Below are 23,560 nucleotides of genomic sequence, written 5' to 3'. Positions count from 1 at the left end.
CCTCCCTTGAGGTATTTATACACGCTGATCAGGTCCCCCCTCAGCCTCCTCTTCTCCAGGCTGAACAGGCCCAGCTCTCTCAGCCTTTGTTCATATGGTAGATGTTCCAGGCCCCAAATTTCACTGTAACCCTTCAATTATACCAATGTATCACTTTATATCTGTCCAAATTCAGTTAAGGAATTTTGTGTTCACTGCACTGAGTTTGCAAGCATTAACTTTTGTAAAAGCGTGCGTGTGTTTTTCTTTCTTACAGAGTCTGCACTGGGTGTTTTGAGTATGTGAATATGTATTGTGAAGGTATAGGTGGTGACTATTCCTAATGTCTTGCCTATTACCCGACTGAATCTTCAATGTTTTGTTTTGTATCTGGAAGAACAAGTCAATACTGTTCTGAACTTAATCCAGTATTTTTTTCTTAGATAAGTAGAACTATGGAAAGATATTTGATACCTGTTTTCATTTCAAATAGTGCTGACTACAAAATAATCTCAAAATGTAATGTATTAAAAGATGAAAATATCCTTCATAATTACAATAAATTAATTCCTAGATAGTAACTTATAGTTGTCTCTTTTAAGAAGATGTGATCCGTTTGTTTTGGTAATTTAAGTGTTTAATGGAATACAAATGTCTGTCTTGATAATCCGTATAACAGTAATGTTTTATTTTCAGTGACTAAGCAAAAGCTGTACGTTTATACAAAATTTGAAGTGCCTACCAAATTTGCACTGGGATGTGGAAAAAGTAAAGTAAATAAAAATTCTTACTTTTTGTCGTCTTGGTTACATAAGGAGGAGAGGGGAAATAACTCGCTCTTCCTGTAAATTTTGGCTGAAGTTCTAGCAAGTGAACCAAGAAGTTTGTGCCCGAGTTCTTTGGCAGTGTTGAAGTTTCTGGTAACTTCTATCCTAACACTTCTCATGTTCTTAAGGATTTTGTAAAGATTACAGATGTTTGGAATAATTCAAGCATGCATTTATTCCCTTTTCTTCCTGTTGCACTGGCGTAGTCTGTAGTCCAGCGAACCCCGTGGTCCCCAAGTAGGCTGCAGAATTCGATCCCTCACCCCCCAGTGTGAGCACGAGCGAGGCCTCCCCTGGGCCAGCGCGGCTCTTTCTGGCCTTATCACGAACTACTTTTCCGCTGGTTTCTTCCTCAAGGGCTTAACTGCAGCATCCAAAAAGCACTAGGATGAGGGAGGAAAAATTAAATACTTAAGTGGGCAATGGGCTCAAGGAAGCATAATGTAAATATTTTTTTCAAGGATTTTTCTCTGCTGTTAAACTGTTTGATATATTGGAAGAAGTCTGTCTTTCACAGATTTGAGAATTAATGCATTAACTGTCTTCTAGTATCAGTGAAATATTTTAATTTTTTTTTTGCAATTATATAATGTACACTAGATTTATTTGTGCATTGGTAAAGATGCTCTGCAACCATCAGTACTAGGGTGTGACATTGATCTTAAGTTGATCTCGGAGATTGTGGGCCTGGTCTATTGTCCAGATGTCCTAATTTACTGGCATGTTTTCAGGAGGGTCATAGTTTACCATATACGTTATGATACAATGAAAGCAGCTATTCTTAAATGCATTTTTAGACATATCATTACAAGGCTGATCACATTTACAGCACTTTTCTTTCCCCCGAGAGTTAGACTCCCAGCATCCCGGTTACGTATTGCGTAACTGGGATTGTACTGAGGGTTGTGGTGCTGCTTTTAGCAGTTTTCAGTCATGTTGTAACACAATTGGTAACAGTAGCTGACGACTGTGAGGTTAAGGTTGGAGTATTTTTGGCCTCGTGGGTGCAGTCTTGTGACCTGGTCTTGATTTGGGGTGTGTATATAAATATACGTATTTTGAAGTGCATGGTTATTTAAAGCTGTAAAGTCATAAGTGAAGTAACCACAGGAAAAAAAATGCCAGTAGAAGGCATCATTATTATAGCTRATGTTTTAGAGAGTGAAACCTGCTTGTCAGAACTACTGAATCGGAAGCCTCATCGTCTAATCCATAGAAGAGAATGAGCAGCACGATGCAGTTTAGTAAGTTTTAACAAGATATGTATRTACGTGTGAGCAAAGGCTCAAGATTGTGTCCTTGCTAAAGGTTTGACCTGCAGGATGGTTGTCCTTGTTCATGTTGGCATCTGCCGAGGCTTTATGACGTGCTCTGTGGGTGTACGAATATACGTGCTATGTAATTTGGGAACATGGATATTCTAATATTTCTCTTAGAATTTGAAACTTAAATTGGGTGGAAGGAAAATAAGACTTGTTTTTTTCAGATGCAAAGAAAATCTTTACTGTTATGCAGCTTTTCCAGTGTCGTTCCTGACTTGTAAGGAATTTCCTTTTTTTATCCCTTATTAGTTGATACAGTATTTTTATACACTATTAAGTTATATTTGACCTGAATAAATTTGCATAAGTGATGTATAATGTATTGCATGTGCTACTGTATGCAATAGATATGTCTCCCTTTCTGAACTGTACCTTGTGCACCTTTCCTGGCGATAGGACATAGCAGTGGGCAGTTTTCTGTTCTAGCACAGTTTGGATGGGCAATACCAATTCCAGTTTTATCATGAGGGGGTTATTTTGCATTTCAAGTGTTCGGGGATTGTGATTCCTTGTGTGACAAGATATAGAATCTAGAAAAAAGGACAGGGAAAGGAAAACAGGCAAGTTATGCAATTTTATTAAGAGCACAGCTATAGCAGTAGTTATAGCCTCATATTTTCCATGTAGAGAGTGCATGGACTATTATTACAAGAAATGAATGGATTTTTTTGTAAAGTCAACTTGAAAGTAGTAACCTCTCTTCAGCTGTTTGGGGGTGGCTGTCTTTTCTTTGTAGCAACTCCCTAAAATACACCTGATAGTTTGACAGGAACAGCTTTATTGGTGCTGCCTTGTGATGTTAATAAATATCTCTATAATAAACTAATCTCTTGACTAGTTTTCCTGAACAAGATGCTTTCAATATTTTTGTGTAACTATAACATTCATTTTTCCATTTTGTTTTGACTTATGCACTTTAAGTATTTTGCTGTACCAGAGAGGGAGAGTTTAAGTGGAGGGTCAGAAATTGTCCTCAATCCTGAGTGCTGTCAGTGCCGATCATTTTCTCTATGAAAATTTTAAGCAGTTTTCCCTAACAAGCATTATTTGCTGCTCCTTGTAGATTGCAAGCAACTTTTAATACCTATCAATGCTGCTTTGGTTCACATTTTGGAAAAGCCAAGTTACTCTGTTCTGCTGAAGTTTTAACTCTTGTTGCTTACTGTGGAGATAGGATTTAATTTTGGGTGGCATTTCTTATTGCATATTCTCCATTTACTTGCATTGAATGAGTGTTTATTCTTTTCTGTGAGTAGTGTATTATTGTGCTCTTCTATTTAATTAGTTTCATAAATGCTAACTGATTTATTTACTGCTATTAATAGTCACTATTAGTATTTCAAACTGAATTTGCAATCCAGAGAAAGAAAATATTCTAATGGAAGCTAGTATTTCATGGACAATAATTGAAATATCCAGAGCCTCCTCAGGATGGTTTCAGTCCCTGTAATATATTCTTTTAATGCACTTTTAATGTGTCTGCCATCAAATATTGTTATGGTAGCTARCAAGACCTTTTATTCATATGGTTTATAAACCTGCCTGAGTAGGTAAGCAAAATGAGGCGAACAGTTAGTTTACCACACTCTTACACAGCACAGTGACTTAACGTACTTCATATCTGTATGTTGTCACACAATCCATTTGTTCTTGAAGAAATAGTACAGATTGAGAATTTAAATTTCTTTTGATTCGTTTTTTTCCCCCTCCATCTCTCCCCCACTCTCATGTTTTAAACACTTCCCTTTGTCTTTTCTTAGGGGAGGGGGAAGAAATGAAATCCCTCTATTTATATTGATGGAAACTTAATTATAATGTGTTGTATCTGAATTTACTGCAGTGGCACTTAGGCGGCGAGACTTGCTAGTTTGCCCGAGTTTCATTTCTTTCAAATTTGGTGAACGCCCATAGATCTGTGTATTTTAAGATCTCCCTGTGAAATCTTGTATCAAAGCTCCTTTCAGTTTTAAGTAATGTTCTAATTTTTCATGGTAAATATGTGGAAATACTGATGGTATTTTTCACTCATTTATTTTTCTTACGATTTTTAAGTACTTTGCTAATGGAATGAAATAATTTATATTGTTATTTTATTATAAATTATGAATTCTATTCTTGAGAAATATTTGGAATCAATAAGCAGAGAATCTGAGCTACTCCTAATAATTGAAAAATTATGTTTTTAAATTAAGATGGTATTTTTGTCATATCCTGTTTCTCTTTGCATCCTGTCAATAGAAAGTCTAGACCTAAAATGTAATATTGTGTCATACTTTACGATAGACCTTTGCAATATGGAGTCAAATGGTAGATTGATTTGTTTGGGTGTCTTAAGATGCAAAATACAATAAATGCTATGTTTTGTGCTCTGTTTTTTTTGCAATTGATTTCAGTTGTTGAATCTGATCTGAAGGAATATCATTACTCTGAAAGAAAATTGGATAAAGAAGCTATAAAAGACAGAAACTCATACCTTGAGTGCCCACTATAATAAACTACAATGTGATTTCTTTGGTCAAATCACTTATTTGATCAACATCATAGCAGATGGTAACCCTATAAAGTATATTATCTTGTTTACAAGAATATTAGACCCTCAGTCTGTTGAAATGGGCTTTAAATATTGCCGCCTCCATCTTCTATCACCAAGAAGAGCAGTTTTTTGTTTTTAAAAAAAGATTGTTTTTTGTATCAGCTTGTTTTTAAAATCCTTGTTTTAAAAATCCTTTTTTTCCCCCCAATTCTTTGTTTAAAAGAAGAACCTTAATGTTCTCAGTCCTGTTCTGAAAGCGACAATAAGCAGAGCTCTTAAAATATTTGTGAAATTAAATCTATAAAGACATCAGGCATCTTTCCTGGCTCGGTGTGATGTTGCTGAAGTGATGGAGGAGCTGCTGCCTGTTTTGGCCACACRGCCACCTGAATCATCTGAAACAAGTACAGAATTCGCCAAATTGCTCAGTTAAACTACAGCATAGTTTCTATCAAAGTAACTGATTTTAATTTTGAAAAATATGAAGTCACTGTGTCGTTTTAATGACTTACCATCCTCAATATCTACCTAAAATAAGGTGGGAGTGAGGGAGTGAGGTGGGACCTTGCTAGCCTTGTTCCATCCCCTTGATTGCATAGARTGTATTATTTTTACAAAAATATTCACAAGCAACTGTTGAGTCTCCCACTTTTGGATTGCCTAGACAGGTTCAGCCTACTGGGAGCCTTTCCCTATGCAGAGAAACTTTGCTGATAATTCTGTCCCCTCTTAATGTCCTCAGCGAACTGGTGGATACTGGAGCTGGACGCTGTTTTCTYGCAGACAGTGTTAGTGAAGGTGGTGATCTCCCTGGTTCCTCTGTTTTGTACTCTCTGGGAAAGAGCTTGAGCCCTTTTGATCACACTGTTCTTTGARCTGTTGTGTTGAATTGATGACCCACGATGGTGCCTGTGCTCTCCTCAGGGTTGCTGCTCCCGTTCTAGCTCCTCTGTCTTGAATTTCTATCTCATGCTCCTATTTTATTGATTGAGAACTACAGTTTAGCTTTACTATTTGTTTGAGCCCAGCCTGTTAGATTTTCCTCGTAGTTCTCTGCTCTTGTGATCTTGTGATGGTGGGGTTTTTTTTTTTTTTTTTTTTTTTGTCTCTCTCTGCATTGGATTGGTGGTGGTTTTTCATCTGTGCTATTGGTGGGGAGAAAACGTTAAATAGCATAAGAAATGGCAGCGATTGCTTCTGAGCCACTGCAGAGCGTAGGTTGTTCCCCGGTGGGATCGGAACAGCGAGAGCCGTGGCTCTAAGCAGATCAAAGCAGGAGGGAGCAGCAGGAGCTCTGCGGTCCCGCCGTGCTGTGGCCACCCTCTCCATCAGCTCTTGCAGGAGCTCCAGAAGCACAAGCGGAGGGACTGYGTGTGCAGCTCCTGGCACAGGAGTGGATACACATGCGAGCCTATTTGGGGCTTGTACAGGGGCTTGTACAGGGAAAAATGCACTGCAAAAAGGAGGAAAAAGACACCTGTTGGAAAAGAACGGTGTTTGGTGACCTGTCTGGGCATGTGGTGGTGCTTTTTGTTTGTTTTGCTTTGAAGAAGAAGCTCAGGAGACTACTTAGAAATTATTTTTACTTACCATCTTAAAATGTTACACTTTGTTTTAAAGTGGTTTCTTTAAACCATTTATTTGCATAATACTAATAACTGAAGGCAAATATGATAGTTTTTCACTTACACATGTGCTTATATAGCAGAACTTTTAAATAGGTCCTCAGGTCCCATTAACTACGATTTTAAAATGAGTAATGTACTCTGCTGGTTAGGAAGTCATACATTTAAACAGTTTATACTTAAATAATCCATTGATAATTTCCTAAATACATTTTTATAATATATTCTGTCTTAGATTCTCAGAAATGTCTTATCTTCCAGGAATTTTCCCCCCTCCTACTATCTGTTTTGAAACTAAAAGCAATGGAAGATTTGTTATGATAATCACTGTATTACTGGCACTGTTGTTTCTGGCAGCAAAGAGGCAGTTGTGCCCAAAGATTACTTTTGCCTTTGTCAGTGCCAGCCACGAGTTTTTACTCAGCTCCTGGATCAATTACAATAAAACAACAACAATGCTGTCAGCTGCAAAATGCAGCAAACTTGCACAAATTGTTGGCTTGGGATTTTTTTTTCCATTTCTAAAGAGCATTCTCCAGCCTTGAGGATCTCTCCTGCAGTACACAAAAGGAGTCTGTGGTTTTGATGTGGCTGATTGTATTGTACTTTCAGTTCAACATGCCTTCTTCAGGCTSTCTTTGTTGCTACAGTATCTTGTACTTCATGAAGTATGTTCCTTAAGGAGAAAATGATTAGAATACTACTACTCCATAGGTTGTTATTTACATTCCAGCTTGTATTTTCCTATATTTTATTTGTGATGTAGCCAGTCTGATATGTACATGGAAAATTTTATAGTTGCAGTAAGTTAATAATAAAACTAGGGGTTAAGGGTTGTTGTGTGGAGTAACTTGCCCTTGGTTCTCACTTACAAATTGTGGCRCTACGAAGTTCCATGGAGAATATCTACTGTGTACCAGATCTGCCAGAGAAGCCTGGAGGCCGATAGGGGAGCTGCGCAAGCCAAGGGGCATGGAGGTGCCCTGCTGCAGGTGCAATTGTTCCACCCGTGAACAAATAAATGAAAGCTCAGTCTATACACATAATCAGCCCTAATTACTAGAAAAACAATTTTATCCTATACAGATGGCTGTAAAAATACTGCTTTTTAATAGTTGTTTTTAAAAAGATGATTTAGTTAACTTTGAAAAAGAGTAATTGTTTTGTTGGATCAAGTGTTGAAGGCAGGATTTCTAATATTAGCTAGTTAAATATATTTTTGGATATACATTCTTGCGTATGCCAAGCTTAAAGGGCTCCATATTTTCTCCTTCCTCTTTCTCTTTTGACCTGTAGCCCGATTTTGCATAAARGGAACCGATTCTAAAAGAACCGTTAGAGAATTAAAAAACAAGATTCCTGTGTCAGTAAGAACACCASCAACATTTTATTTATTTATTTWTTTTATTTCCCTCTGTCTTCCSCATCACCACTGAAATATAAAGCTTTCTGTCTTGTCTTTTATGGTGGAGTAACTTAATGTAGTCTAAAGACCCAGTAGGGGAAATAATTTATTACTACTTTAAATACTCAAGTGAATAGGGGAGCAAGGAGTAGGTAAAAGTACATTGCACTGTGTGTGCTTAAGCTTCAGTATTTAGGATGCAAGGTAAATCAGGCTGTGCAAAAGCAAGAGAACCATCATGGTCACTTTTGTTTTGCTACTCAATTTATGGATTGTGAGAGGAAGGCACTGCATGTGGGCAGATCTTGACTGTTCCAGGTTTCAGCAGCTGCAAGTGTCCAGATGACTAGGTTGTCTTGTAGCCTACTTTGTTAACAAGCAACTTGTTCATCTTAACCTTTTGTTTTTAGAATTAGCCCTTTTAAGTATGTGGAGGGGGTTTCTCCCCCTACACATTTGAAATTCAAATTAAGAGAACATTCTGCCTATTGATGTGTTTTATATAGATCTGTACTTTTCTTTTTATTGCCAGGTATGGATGAGCGAACAGGTGCCACGTCTTGGGGAACAAGTGGTCAACCAAGTCCTTCATATGAATCYTCAAGGGTAAGGTTCCCACTTAATAATTCATGCTAAAAATTTACAGGAATGTGCAATGAAAATAGATTGTTTGGCAAAGTTTTTGAAGGGTAAACTGCTCTTAAATAAACAGATTAGTGTCTTATAGAGACTTTAATGACTTTGATATACTGCAATAGTAATTCAGGTTTTTAAAGATGAAAAATATATAGGCTTAGTAGTTATGAAAATAAAAATGTCTTGATTTTTGTCAAAACCTCTCCCTGATTTTTTTTTTCCCCCCCACCTTGATCTTCATTAAATAAGCTCTAACAAAGGTTAGGAGAACTTTGGGGATTTTATGTGTCTGACAGCTGCAGCCTTTTTAAACATCCTGTGTAACCTAAGGCATGAAGCCAAGGCTTTAGATATCCCACTCTTGTCTACTTTTGAAATAGAAACTTTCCATGCAGTTTTTAATAACTGGTGTTTACTATAAGTTTTATGTTTTGACACTTACTCATTTTTGAAGTTGCTGATCAAAATCAGTGATGACCTTGYCTGACTGGAACATGAACTTCTGATTCCTAGGCTGTGAGACTGTATTACTCACATATATTTGCGTGTGCAGGGGGTTTGGACTAGATGATCTCTAAAGGTCCCTTCCAGCCTTAAGGATTCTATAATATTTGCAGGGAGAGATCGACCAACTAAAATTCCAAAAATGCATAAATGGGTAGTTGCGTGCCTGGGTGTTTTATGTATGTTATGTATACGTAGAGAAGAGAGACAGAGCCTGTTTGCAAGTAAAATGCACATTAAACACCAGTATTCATGGAAATGAAATACCAGCCATGAATCAGCCCTCCACAAATAATACCAAACAAAGGTGGTGATAAAGGCAGGTGTTAGGACTCTGATGGAAGTAATACCAGAAGCTAGAATCTTGGGAAGAGGCCACTGGTTTTTGTGTGTATCACATAAACAGAGCAAAAACTGTAAATCTAAGTTTGGTTTGAGCTTTATGAAAGACTTCAGAAAACAGAGGTGTTAACTACTTGCCAGGTTCTCTTCACAGCACTTGTAACTTTAGATTTATAGTAGTCCCCAAATATTATTCAGTTTTGTGGGTTTTTTTGCTTGGTTGTTTTTTTTTTGTGTGTGTATGTGTGTGTGCGCATGCACAAGTGTAGAAGAATTTTTTCCTCATGCAAGTAATTTGAAATGATATTGGAAGCTTATTCTGCGGTATCCATTACCTAGGTCTAGTTCATAGAAAAAGTCTATAAAAATCTATATGTTAATTTGACTAGAGAATGTTATTTTGATAACTGTTTACTAATTCAAACTGAATATGTTATAAACTATGTTTAATTTTACAATTGGTGGTTAAAGCTGTTTTAATTTTTAGAAAGTTAAAAAATGGAAAATACTGACATAGACATTTTCATATTTTTATTTGTGGATGGGTTAATGGTTTTATAGAATAACTTTGTGTACTTTACTCTCAAATTTGGAAGAGGAAACACTAGCAGTCATAGGAAAAACTCTTTATGTTTATAAAATAAAAATGAAATCATACAGTTCACATCTCCCTTCTGCCCCCCGCCCGATGATGTTCTGTATGTGCCAGTTCCATTTTAAAAATCCTTTATTTCTTAGAGCATTTATATGCTTATTTACACAGTATTGATGTGGTAATGTTTCTTTCACTTTGATAGGGAAATTTCGGTGAAAAAATAGCAGAAAYCACGTGGGAAAAAAAATCGGATGATAAATTCTATTGAAAGATGCTCATAAGAAGTTGAATATTTTCACAGATGCGTACACTACCTTCTTTCTTTATGGAAAACCTATTAAATATTAAATGCTGTAACTTTGCTCAGAGTAAGCTTTATGTCAGCACTTAGACTGCCCACAGAACTTGTCTATGGGAATGCCCATAGCTGTGAGCTGTGGCTCTTGGGCCCTGCTCCCCCGGGGCATTCCTGGTGGGATTAGGGACTGGTGGCTGGAGCTGGTGCTTGTCCTGTGGGCTGCTGCGCTTGCCTTACAAAGGAGCTCTACACTTGTGGTGGCAGAGCCTCCCCATAAGCTTGGGTCATGGCACTGTATCGTCAACAGAGAGGAGTAGTAAAACAGTTGTGTCCCAGGGGGGACAGATTAGATAGTGTTGAGTTGAAGTGGGTACCCAAACAGAGCATTTGGCCTGTGAATTTTGATCTTTGTCTAGGTCATTTAACTTAGATGATGGGTAAGGGAAAACCAGCTTTCCGTAGAGCTCTCTGTCAAAAGACAGTTATCTGGAAAGTAATTTAAATAACAATTCTCTTTTGAAGAAAATTCGCAAGTATTTAAATTCTARTTTCTCTTCCTTTTGAAGGAAAACTCCAATATTTTGTTTCCATCGGAAGATCATGAACACCGGAAATGCATTCTCTCTGTATACAGAGTTTATGATTGTTAAAAGATGCCCATTAATTCTTTCAGTGGCCACGTTTTTCTACAAAAAGTAGAACAAGGGAAATTATTGATTGAAATCACTGGAAAAGCGCTGTACTTCATATAGCAGTCTAGGTCATGTTTGTATTGATACATTTTGAGTAACATACTGTGTTTTTGTTTTGTGGATTTTTTTGATTTTGCTCTCAACCGGAGAATAACTAGTGAAATACATAATAATACTGATTCCGAATTTTTTCAGTAAAGATAATTTGAGTGCTATTTCATGCCCTGACCAGATCAGATGACTGAATGTGAGGAAGAGCTAAAATGGGTGTGCAGGTCTGTATCAGGAAGCAGGCCAAATGGCACAATTTCTTCGCCTGGGGAGTTTTTAAATGCTGCCTCCTGGTGATGTATATAGGTTAAAAAAAAAGGTATAATTGTCTTTTTAACATGCTGAACATTTAATAAAATAAGGCTGCAAAATCCAGTGTGTTTCCCCCACAGATTTCAGTACAGAATGTTACTCTTATTGGAGTTGTTCTTACTACTCTCTTTGGCTGTTTGCAGGAAAATGGCAGTCTTCATGGAAAAAGCTCAGACCTCTCCACAGACATAGAGAAGTTGAAACCTCAAGAGGTACTACTTATTATTTTTGTATTGTATGTGGTGGGTTTTATGTCTTTGATTTTTTTTTTTTTTTTACTTTGTTTGTTTTGTTTAAATCTACCTGCAGCCTGCCGCTACTTGCAGCCATTGTAAGTCACAGTAAAGTGATAGAATTGGCTAAGAGTTTGAAGTATTTGACCAGTATTGACTGGAATTTTCAAAGGCACATAAGGTTAAGCAATTTTCAATGAAACAAAATTTGGTGGTAAAGTACATACCTTTTATCTAGACTAATTAAATAAGACAGTAGAAGATAGGATGAAGGGGATCTTCCTTTCTCTCTTTTTTTTGCTCCTACTAAAGATCAGTTTAGCTGAGGCTACTTGGTCTGATTGTGTCCAATAACAATACTTAAGGAGAGAGCTTAATACAGGGTGAATATTGCAATTAGCGATGCAGGAGATTTCCTGGCTAGAACCAACCTGTGAGTCACTGTTCTTGTAGTTACTGATGACTTGGTCTCTGGTGGTGGCTAKTTTTTCTGACTCTACTTATGCTTTTGCAACAATAGTGACTCAAGCATTTTGTGGCAAAAYAGACCTGTTTTAAGTGTGATGGCCAGTGATATAACTGTTTCTACCATGTTAGTGTATTTTGAATAATAATGATTGTTGTATATGCATTTCAAAATTGTTAAGTTTATTTTTTCCTGAACAACTTTGTTTTCCATACTAATTGCCTGTCTGTCCTCTGCCAAACTGAACAATCATAGTCTCTTGGTCTTTGCTTGTACCATTACTATTAMAAATCTCTGAGTTCTTATACCCTTCTCTTTCCTTTCTACATATCTGGTATAACTTAGAGTTGGGATGATCACTGCCACATGCGTTGTTCAGGATAATGATTGGTCATCAATTTCTGCAATGGCATTATAATACTTCCAGCACCTCTTCCTTTCCCCTTCATTCCTAATAGTTGCCTTGCCCTCTGACTATGTGAGCTCTGAAGTAACATCCTTTAAAAATTACAGAGAATAATGCTGCTATTCTTTTTCTTATGGCTACTGTAGTTATCACATATTGTTGTCACKGCACAATTTTTTACTCTGTTTACTTTGTGTTTAACGAAACCTAACTTTAACTGCTGCTTTATTGCCATTTTTGAGAGCTTTGTTTGAAATGCTTTACTGACAGTAAAGTTCTGAATGAAGTTCTGAATGTTTAAAATGTTTTTTTTGTAATCAAAATTTACTACTTATTCATTTACTTCTTGTTGATGTAGTTATGGAATAGTTGAAGAAACTTGGTGCTAGTACAGTTCTTTGGGGAAGTAGGTCAAGTGTACTGTAACTTCTGCTCGCTCTGAAAACCRACCATAGAATCCTGTGCATGGGGTGGAGGCCTTGTTTATGTTTTTTAATCTTTTGATCAATAATTAATCCACAAGAAATCCTTTTCCTGTATCCCATAACAGTGTAGTTTCTTTTAAGAGCCTCTGGTAATAGCTCGTCAGAAGCTAAAATAAGCTTATTTCAGGTCTGTTTTAAATTAACATCCAATTTTGGAAAAAAAAAAAAAAAAACTTGACCATCACTGCAGGTGTAAGAAAACTTTATGCACAAACTCTGTTTTTTTTCATTACCTTACAATATTCAGTGTCATTCTAACACTTAAAGATTAGTGGGTATTTATCTCTGGAGTGGACTGTGATCTTAAATTTATGAAAAGGCAGCAAATGAGGCTTTAGTGGCATTTGTTTAACCATTAACCAATTAACCATTTCAAAATTCATCTATTTTGGAAAAAAATAATGAAAATTTAGGAACACTTTATTTGAGAGGAATAAATCATGGACAGAAATTAGTTGGTCAGCGTGGAACATTACRAAATGATGACTTCTGCCCTATCCTTGAGATGATCGTTATGCTGAAGTCTAGATGCAATACTGTGTCCAGTTTTCTCTCTGTTGTGGTACTTGTTTTTCTTCCAGCTCTTCAATCTTGCTTTTTCTTCCAAATGTGCAGCTGTGGTGCTTTTTTGATGACTGTCTTCTGAGTAATGTATGCAAGTCCCTCCCTTACTTCAGTGATATGGAGCTGAAGATATCTTGCGTTGTGTTTTACTGTCTTGTGTTGACAATACCTTGTGGTAGGAATGTAGCTGGCTCCTTAGCATGTGTTGCAGGGACCTATAAACGTGCTTTTTGAAAGTTTTGCTCTATTAGGGCCTTAGAAACAAATTCTGAGGTACTGGATCAAGTAGCATATTGGTTGAGCCCAATAATAGTGTGGTACTTGCCCTATAGCTCTCAAAAGTTTTTCTCCCACTTGTGAAATGCTTCTGAACTAGTGGCTTTTCCAATTTCTGTGGAATTTGTAATTCGTGTAAAAGCTCGTAATCTAGATGCAAGTTGGTGTAATCTCTCTTTGGGGGATAAACACTGTCCTTTAAGCAAAGATTCTTCTGCTGTAGTTTTTATTGCAGTGGGAATAATGGTTGCTTTTATTTTATGAACAATACTGCTCTGTGAGGTTTTCTTCCATTGTTTTAGTTTTGTTATTACGTGGTTTTGCAGTAAATGGAGCAAGTTAGTTTGTCATCCATTTGGATTTCTTTTTCCAAAAGAAGCAGTCTGATAGTATTTCTCACAAGACATTTCCTAACTCACTAGGCTGACTAGAATTATTATTCTTCAATAATAATTTTAACTATAAAACAGTGCATAAATTAGTGTAAATATTTTGCTCAAATCAGAATTGTGAGTATTGTGATTCTGTTCCAGCCTATATATATAATAAAAATGGGGAATGTAACTTCTGAACTGATTCATCATAAAAATTATTTTCAGTATTGAGTATGCAGTTTATCTTCCTTTTCATCCACATAACTTGTGTGCTAGTGCTGGAAGCCAGAGGAGAGCAGCTCAAGGTACCACTGTTAGGGTTAGGTGGCACTGTAACATGAATCAGCAGGCTGTGCCCTCCATGTTTGTAAAATATTCAGACATGTATTTTAGAGGCCAAATATTATACTTTATATGCCAGTCCTACTCTTGCCCTCACATCACTAGTACTTTTAATTTACAAAGTAGTAAAAAAAAAAAAAAAAAAAAAAATAGTAATGAGATAGCAGGTTTTGAAATAGTATTTTATACCTCTTAATCTCAGGTACATAACAAGAAAGGATGCTGTTAAATAGCAAAACAAGACAAGAGGGACACAGAAATACAGTAAGTGTTATCAAGTCTGTTGTATTTGTGTCCTTTTTGTCCTTTTTTTTTTCTTTTTTCTTTTTTTCAATGGGGAGGGGAGTTGTTTGGTGGTTGTTCTGCTGGTTACTTGCTTTCCTCATGTATTCTGTAAGCAAGCAGATGATTCAGACTGAAATTAAAGGCTAAATTAAATATCCCGTATTCAGTGCATAGGATATTTACCAAAATGCAACCTATTTTTCAGTTATTGGATTTATGGGCAGCACTTTCCAAAACCAGATTCCAAATTTTAAGCCCTAAATGATTTAGGTAGGTGTCTAGCGCTTGTAATTAGCATGTTCATTACACATGTATTACTTTCTTTCCTGGTATATGGTTTAGTTGAGAACAGTAAAAATCTGTTTTCAGTGATAAAAATGGTAACCTCTTATTGTGAGGTTCCTGTGATATTAAACTCAGCATTGGAATATCWTTATACATTAGTTTGTTTTGTGGCTGAGGAACAACCTTGCTTACTCCATAACTCCCTGTTAGATCAGAGTTGTTTCTGGTCTGTCAAATTGTACAATTGTCAAGTGCAGTTGTAGTTGAAATATCCAAGGTAGCAGTCTGTTTCCATAAATAACTTGAAAATGAGTTTTAATTCAGAATGGCCAGGTTAGATTTTGTACGAGCTGTGTAAGACGTTGGAACAAACAATGTGGTTTTGAGTTTGTAGCTGTAGCCTCAAGACAGTCATATATGAAACTAGTTTTCAATCTGTAGACATATAAAGACCCGAGCTCTCGGAACTATCTATAGTCCGTTGGTAATAGAGTGCTCTGAACAGAAATAACTGTGTCCAGTAGCACTTATCCTGCAAGCTTTTTTCCAGATATTTTTAAATGCGCAGGTTGTACCCTCTGCATGCCAGTCCTTTGAGGGAACGAAGATGGGTAGAAATAGGAGGATGTGTCCTGAGCAAGAAGTGTTTCCTTCCAGTGTTCCTGAGTGAAAGCAAAGTAGCAGTCTTCAAAGAGCTCTGGAAGCCTRCCTATGGTCCTAGGAATGATTACACCTGAAAGCATCAATCTATTCAAGTAGAGCAAGTTCAATTATTGAGTATCAATTATTGAATAATCCTCCATGAGAGAGAATAACTTGGTGCATAAATAGTTGGCTCCTGTTCCTGGTAACTCTAACCAATCCCACTATGCTCAATGGAGTTCCCTTTCAGAGGCGAGTACATAATTTTCAAGATTGCTGTGAATTAGCATTTTTTTCCTCAGAAAGAAAGGATGCACTCAAACTATAACCTTTCTTCTTTCACAGTTGGAAAGAATGCATTCTTGATGATTCTTCCAGATACAGATTAGAAGCAGGGCACTGAGAGATGTTTGTACACTTCCCCCTGCTTTTTTTTCTTTGCCATCAGGGAGAGGCTCAAATGCCAGCTACAGGATGCCTTCTGTTTGCTGCTCGGTTCTGTAGGTGGCATACACCCCTTAGACCTCTCAGTCCTTTAACCAGAGCAGTGTCCTTTTTTTGCTGTGAGACAAAGGTTTTTAAGGTCCTCTCTACTGAATTTTCMTTTGAAAAGCTTATACATGTTGTCGGTTTGTGTCATCACGTTTGGTAATTTTATTTTTAAGCCTTGATTAGATTATTAGAAGCTTCCAGAGGCTATTTTAGACACTATTAGGAATGTCAAAAGTTTTCATCTATTGTCAATTAAAGCTCTTTCTAGTAAAACTTTAGCATATTTATTATGCAAGTCAACAAGACAGATGCAAAGGGGAGAAGGGGAAGGAAAAAAGAAATGGCATCAGGAATGCAACTTAGTTTTGAATTGCAGCTTAAATGTGAAGCATGCTTTGAAATAGCTCTCTCCAACTCTATGAAGTATTATCCTTGGGACTCTTCTAATCATGCTTTATTTCCATTTGTGACGTGGAAAACAAGTTTGCTAAATCAAGATTGTGTGTGTTTATACTGGTTTTGTGGGTGTGTTACATGTGGGCATCAACCCAGAATTTCTTATGATAAAGAAAASTCCACTGCTTTAGCTGATAATCCAAAACTCAGCACTGAGTAAATGGTGTCAGTGGCCAACGTAAGAGCTGCGTCCTTAGCCCCTGTGTCAGTGACGGCTGGGAGGAGGCTGCACTTTGCTCGGGTCTAAGTCAGGCGGTGTGTGAGAATGGACGAGTGCTGGGCTCAATCAGCATCTGAGTCAACGTGTACGGATGATTCTGTCTGGAGCACTTCTATGGACAATAGTACATTTTCTCCTCTTATGGTACRTTTTCCAAGTGTCTTAAGGCATGTAGTGTTGTAAAAGACTACTTCGAATGTTCATTAGATGAAGTYGTTTGTGTAGTGGTATAGAAATATAATTGGGATGCTGCAGTAATTAGATAAAAGGGTATTTGGAGAGAGAAATGGAGATGGTGCAAAAGCCAGGCTGTAATGAATTATCTGAAGGAACTTGGGCAGTAGGAGGGCGGCATCGCTTCATGGATGAACTCTCTACCCAGTCCTTGTGTCTTCTGCAACTCAATGAGGAAAGGGGAAAGCATGGGGTGTTAACTCAGAATGGGTGTTAAGGAAGGAATGTAAAGGAATAATCCCGTGCTTCTGGTAGGTTCTATTTCAGGATGAGTGGCTGTATATGAAATGAGTTTTACTGTGGTTGTATTTTCAGAAAATTTTTATTTGCCTGTAAAGCAAGGCCTCTCTGACGTAAGGTTTTAGGGCTTGTCTCGGCACTGCGTTCTGAACATCTGAAATGCGGCTCCGGTTCCAGCACCACCCATGGCCCTCCTCCTTGCTCGCTTGGAGAAGTACAGTCCAGTTGCAGCACTGTCTCGGGGAAAGTTTTAACAACAGCAACAAAACGAGTGCAAGCTGAGAGCCCAACAGGAAACTAACCACTTAGGAGCTTTATTCCCTAGGCCCTTCATGTGCTAATTTTTTCTTTTGTATTCAGCAGATTTAATTTCGTTTTTGTTTCGATTCAACATAAAAATAAACCGCATGTGGTGACCTTAGCTAGGAGCCACTCTGTTTCCTCGGCAGCTGCCGCTCCGTGCTGCCCGTCTGACAGACGGGGCTGGGTCACGCTTAGCAGAGGACACCGTCGTGATCATAACCAAGTTGTAAATGTCACTAAGATTGTTTCGGGATGCCTATCACATGTGCAGCCTGGTTCTGAAGTAAAGTGAGCCAAAGATTCAGTGGGGAGTTGGGACTCCCAGGAGAGTCCTCTCGGAGCAGGAAAGCAGAAGGAGCTGTGACATGCATCYGTAAGCAGTCGTGGTGAGCTGACAGTAATTTAGCCCTCGCTTACTAGCCCTTTGGTTGAACTGACAGCACGCCTGCAAAGAGACTGAGGCCTGTTTCAGCCCCATTAATGTTGCTTTGAATGGAGCCTGTGGCCTAAAAAAATGATAAATGTTCAATGATTGATGATTTTAGAGTCTCAGGGGGCTTGGGGTGGTTTCTGGTAGCTGTGGGCCTAAGCAATTTTCCCATTAACATGGAGACCATAGTTGGGCCACCACATAAAATACGAACTACAAAAAACTTAAAGGGGCTTAAATTAGGTTGCAATGCCTGATTATTCACAAAGTTTTACCAGTGCTGCTCAAAACTTTACAAAGGAGATGCCATCTGGAGTAAGAAGTCTCTCCTATGCTTCGATAAAGTGTAAATGACTGACTATCTGATCAGTCTGAATGACAAATACTATATGTATTATAATGTTGCAGAAAAGCTGATAACATTTGGAGCTGTACAGAAGAAAACTTTAAATAATTGGTTTAATGAAATATGATATTTCAGTTTGAATGCTTATTTGAAAACCAGGTGGCAAAGCGTGCTTCGTGTTTGACTGTTCTTTTTTTTTTTCCTAGTACGTAGTGGCAAGTAAAATCTTTGGACACTGAGCTAAATGTTGCTCAGGAATGCGACAGTGTCAAAGAGCCTACTCATCTGTAACATTAAAACAGTCTTCAAGTAGAAATGGAATTTTTTCTTCTTTGCACTAATGTATTTTTTCCTAATGTCACTGGCATTCTGACCTTTCTACTGTTGTGTTTTGTTAATGCAAACAGAAACCTTAGGAAAAATTTCAGCTGCAAGTTCTTTGGACTAATGTTTTCTGACAGTGGTTAGTGACTTAACTGTAAGAGTTCAAATATCTTGGTTTTATTTAATTTTTGACAGTATTGTTTATAAAGACAGGGCTTATTTTAAAAAATGGCCTGCCATCTTTTCAGATGGGGAGAAGTAAAATGGGTGCAGAGTGTAATTTCTGAGAGACAGACCTGAAAGCCAACTTGTGTGATGAATGACCAATTGTGACTCCACGCATTTAATTAGGAAAGTGTCATTACACTCAATTAGCAGGGCTGCCAAATAATCTGTTTAATACTCTGGTCTTTTTTCTCTAGGGTTTTGCAGACAGTCCTCATTACAGTGATCACTTGAATGACAGTCGATTAGGGGCCCATGAAGGATTGTCCCCGACACCTTTCATGAACTCAAATCTGATGGGTAAGTAGGTAATTCTTTACGAGTATCCCCTCAAAGCCTCTTTGGTCAGAAAGAGACATTTTTCATCCCCTTGTCTAGGACTGACATGTCAAGCATCTGGAAGTTACTCTGTTCCTTGTAGCAAAACTGATTTTGCTATTAAAATTTTGTATGATGCACAATTAAGTGAAATTCTTCATAAATGCCATTGTCTATATCAGTGTATTTTTTGAAGAAGGAACGATCTAGGGTTTTTTTTGATTTTGCATTTCTTCTGTAAAGATCTATATGCTTTTTCAAAGTCGTCTTTTCTTCAATTTTCTACTGAGAAGTTATCTATAGCAATTTCTAGGTTGCCTACTTCAAAAAAAACTCTTTCTTTCAAACATTTAGGATCCCTAAATGACCAGTTTACTTTTTTTTTCAGTTAATTATCTAATACTTTACCTCCTGTTTACAAATTTTTTGCTTGTTTGTTTTTTTCTTTTTTCTTTTATTATCTTGGTGATATTGTTATTGTAAGAAATAGAAGCAAATGTCTTTTCTGCTGGACAGAAGTTGCCAGTGCTGGGCCTGTGAGTGTCTAACGTGTTCTGCTTTTTGAAAATAATGTCAAAAACAAGTGCGTGATTTTGTTTGCTAACCTGGGCCCTCCTGTTACTAGAAACATGTTAATATATTGTCGTTCTCTGTGACATTCTCTGTATTGAAAACATTAATATCAAAATAACTGCTACTTGGCAAAAGCAGCTGTTGTCTTGGGAGAAATTTCTCCCTGTTCCCTTAAATTTGGGGATGGCTTTGAATTGTAAAGTTGATATTGTTTCACTTATACATTGTACTGCTTGTAGACGTGACCTATTTTGTGATCTCAGTATTGTCCTTTTAAGACACAGCCATGGTAATCTAAGTGGATTACCTAAATCCAAATCCTGGTGGTCTGCAATTTCTTTCGGAAATCTTTATAGTTCTCTCAGTCTTTGTTTACTGCTTAATTTTTTCTGGAGCATAGGGACAGACAAAATGCAGCTGGTGCTGAAACCAGAGTTTGATTTAATTCTTCACGTATGGACCTGAAAATATAGTCAAGTAATTTCAAAATGACATTGTCTATAGTCCGTACAAGAAGAGAGTACATGTCACCAGGTCAGTGATACTTATACTTGAAGATGATGAAGTTAAYGGCTTCTGGTTTCTTTTGTTTACTGTGTTAACAGAGAACAACCCCCCAGTCCCGTTTCAAATTAAGTTGTCCTCTTTTCAGACACAGGAGACTAAGTCATTTCAACTGTCTATGAAGTATTTTGATCAGTTGCTTGTGTGGTATGGCTATAGGTTTTATAGGTGATACTGACTTGAATTTACAAAAATATATAGCAAAATTTGATTTGTCATTTTTGTTATGAAGGGTAAACGATTTGCTCATGCTTTTATTTTGAATCATCCAATTTCTAAAGAATGTATGCCTTTAAATATACAGTGAAAATCATTGGTACTATTGCATCATCTGGGTTTTTCTGTTTTGTTGAAGAGATTAGAAGGTGATTCCCTTTAAATGTAATAGAATTACATCATTAGTGCAGATTTATGGTGAAGTTGAGATTGCTTTGTAGAGAGAATTAATGAATGTAAGAAATGTGTGTCAATTGTTTGCCCAAAGCAGCCTTGAAATAAATTATTTTTGTAATGCTTTATGGGTACCAGTTCTCACAGATTTTGTTTCTGTCAGAGTAATAGTCCTTCATTTCTATACAGAACAAAAATTACAGAAAGCTTTCAGTGTATATCTCTAAAATATGTATGCCCCAAAACTCTAAAACGCTGTGTTTTCTAAAAGTATTCCTCCTCTGGGTTTTCCTTTATTGTAGTAACAACAACAGAGTTAACTTTACTTGTGCTACAGTGTAGAATGTAGCTTGTATATCATACTTGCATATCATGAATTTTTACAGTGTATCTGAAGGTGAAAGTTGGAGAGGGAGATAAGAAAAGCTCATAAAAACATTAAGTACTTTTCTGACTAGTAGCAGTATCTATTTATGGGGGAGTTCTGTCCCTTTCCAGCAAAATGAAAAATAAGACTTCTTCTAAAGTTAGGATTTATAAGACAAAGAATTGCACATTAAACTTGTTCATAACGTTTTATAAAAGCATTCCCATTAGAATGGAAATGTCCATTTTACTCTTTACTGTTGATAGTATTTAATGCATTCATTGAGTTGTTGCACAGTCTTCTGGGGCTGAGAGGATGATGCCTAAGAAGGTAAAGTCAACGAGCTCGTAAGAAATATCTCCCTAGGTTGGCAGGTGTGATGGAGCATTGGGGCTGCATGTTGAATATGTAAAAAGCAACTCCCTCCTCAACCTGTTACCATGGCTGAAATGCATCTCCAAAATAGTTAAAAATCTATAAAAGGGGAAGGAAAAAAAAGGGGGGGAGGTAGCAAGAGCATATTTCACCCTTGCTGTCAACACTTAAGAGCACCATTAAAAGAAAGAATTGTGTGTCAAGGGGATGTTGTTATTTTGTGTATTATGTTCAGTCGTAAGCATATTTGCCTGAAGAGATAGTGGATTATAAAGTGCCACTGTCTTTCATGATGGAGCTCTCAAATATTTTAATGATTTTGTACGTTGCAAAAGAGAGAATTTTTGTCTAACAAGAGTTGATAATGATTCAATAATGAACAATTTGCCACAGAAAGATGCATTTCCATATTCATTTAGATATTTTTGAAGTGTTTTGCAGAGGAAGTAAAGCTATTATGTCGGATTGGTTAGTGTTCTTCACTAATGAATTCCAGAATTATCCTGTTGATTTATTGGTATAAAAAGAAGACGACCATTGCTTGAGTTTTAAGTAAAACCACTGAATCCTCTTGTCACCAGCATAGTCTGTTACTATCTGTACAGATATGTACAAAATCAGTCCAGAATACTTCGGTTATAACAGCTGCATTTAGGTTTAATAATCTTTGCTTATGCAAAACCTTCTGTTCTAATTACATTCTATAAAACTATTCATGAGGATATGAAATGCTTTTCTCAGTATCTGTTCTCTCTTACAATACTTTGCRTTCACATACAGGTGAACATACAGGTTTTACTGGAACACTGAAAAGTGTTTGGTATCACAACTGCTTTCCTGCTCTCTGACTTGATTCTGCTGGGCCATCCTGCTTTCCAGGAACAAGGGAAAGGGATCATCCCTGAACTTACAGGGAGGGATTTCTGGTCCTTTCTGACAGTTCAAAGGGAGTGACTTCTCAAGGTGGGGTGGAGGGCACCAAGTGGAAGGCAGGCTGTCTGCAGGCACCTAGCTGCTCTGGCCCACCTTGCCTTTCTGCGTACTGTGCAGTTGTCCAGGCTGCGYGTAAGAACTTGACATTTAAAAAATTATGTCCCTTGAAGTAGAGAAAAATTTTACAAACATACTTTTTTCGTGTCTTTTCCTTTTTTTTTAAACAATCTGGTGCCTGTGCTCCCCCCTCTAACAAGCTCACTTTTGCTTCATGTTAGCATAGTCATAGTATTTAATTATGACCATTATGAACATTAGAGGAAACTACAGAGGAGGTGGCAATGAATGAAAATGAAGACAAATGTCATCAGCAATCAGTACCTATGAAGGAGGGAGTAGGAGCTTGTTACAGTAACTGGAGCTATAAATGGTCCAGATTGTTAACCCAAGTATAGTTTCTTGTTTCTGGTAGCATAACTGTTTAGTCCTGTAAACATAAAGGCTAAATCTGATTCTTGTCATTATTAAAATAAAACTATACTTGTGTTTCCTGGAAATAGAGTAATACCTTTGTGGGTTTTGCAGTGCAGTTTCCTTTAGCTGTTGATTGTACTTGATAAATTGGTATTATTCAGGTGGTTTGCCATCATGCCTGGCAATACAGTTAGGACTCACAAGTGAATTATATATTTGTAGCCTTTCTTTTACCATGCTTTAGTGTTTGTCTAGTTCCAAAGTGGGAGGTGGTTAATAAGTATAYGTCGAGCAGAAAATACCTTCTGGAGCTAAAGGTAGAAGCACAGAGGTGCTTCAGGGGGTAAGACCAAAATCCTCAAAGAGCTTAAAGGTAGCCTGTTGTTGAGTTACTGTGAAGCTAAATACTCATTCTATAGATTATTTATTTGAGTGGTTTTTTTTTTAAGAATTCCTTTTCTTTTAACGGCCTCTTGAATGCTGCATTTGTTAGGTTTGTATGGGTGACGGTGCCTCTGTAAGTGCTGCTTTCAAATCAGCAAAATTATTAGTTGTAATTTCTGTTATAAAATATTTGGTTTATAGTTAAGCACTCTGCCCAGTTGCTTGGGTAGAATAACAAGTCTTTTTAAAAAAGAGCATTAGTATTTTTGAGGCAAAGGGGGGAAATAGCTGAAATCTCTGTAAGCCTTTTAGTACTGATAGTGCTTTTGAGTGGGTGAAGAAAGCCTTTTAAACCACAATTTGGGAAAGGCTGTTCTCAGTTAAAGGAAAAGATTTGGGATTTTAAAATACAATTAACTTTTTCACATAAATT

General features: G+C 37.1%; 1 protein-coding gene across 1 annotated transcript in view; it reads left to right on the top strand.

Annotated features, from left to right (window-relative positions):
* The window catches only part of TCF12 (transcription factor 12), a 149,579-nt gene that overhangs the window by 28,949 nt on the left and 97,070 nt on the right, over positions 1 to 23,560 (top strand). The window contains exons 3-5 of the mRNA XM_026045759.1: positions 8,224 to 8,297; positions 11,265 to 11,333; positions 18,947 to 19,049. Coding sequence (XP_025901544.1) covers positions 8,224 to 8,297; positions 11,265 to 11,333; positions 18,947 to 19,049 — 246 coding nt within the window. The remainder of the gene's footprint in view (positions 1 to 8,223; positions 8,298 to 11,264; positions 11,334 to 18,946; positions 19,050 to 23,560) is intronic.

This window comes from Nothoprocta perdicaria, unplaced genomic scaffold, assembly GCF_003342845.1.
Source record: "Nothoprocta perdicaria isolate Ctin4 unplaced genomic scaffold, notPer1 scaffold_41, whole genome shotgun sequence".
NCBI lineage: Eukaryota > Metazoa > Chordata > Aves > Tinamiformes > Tinamidae > Nothoprocta > Nothoprocta perdicaria.
The sequence above is the reverse complement of the archived record's forward strand: the minus strand, read 5'-3'. Positions and strand labels throughout refer to the sequence as shown.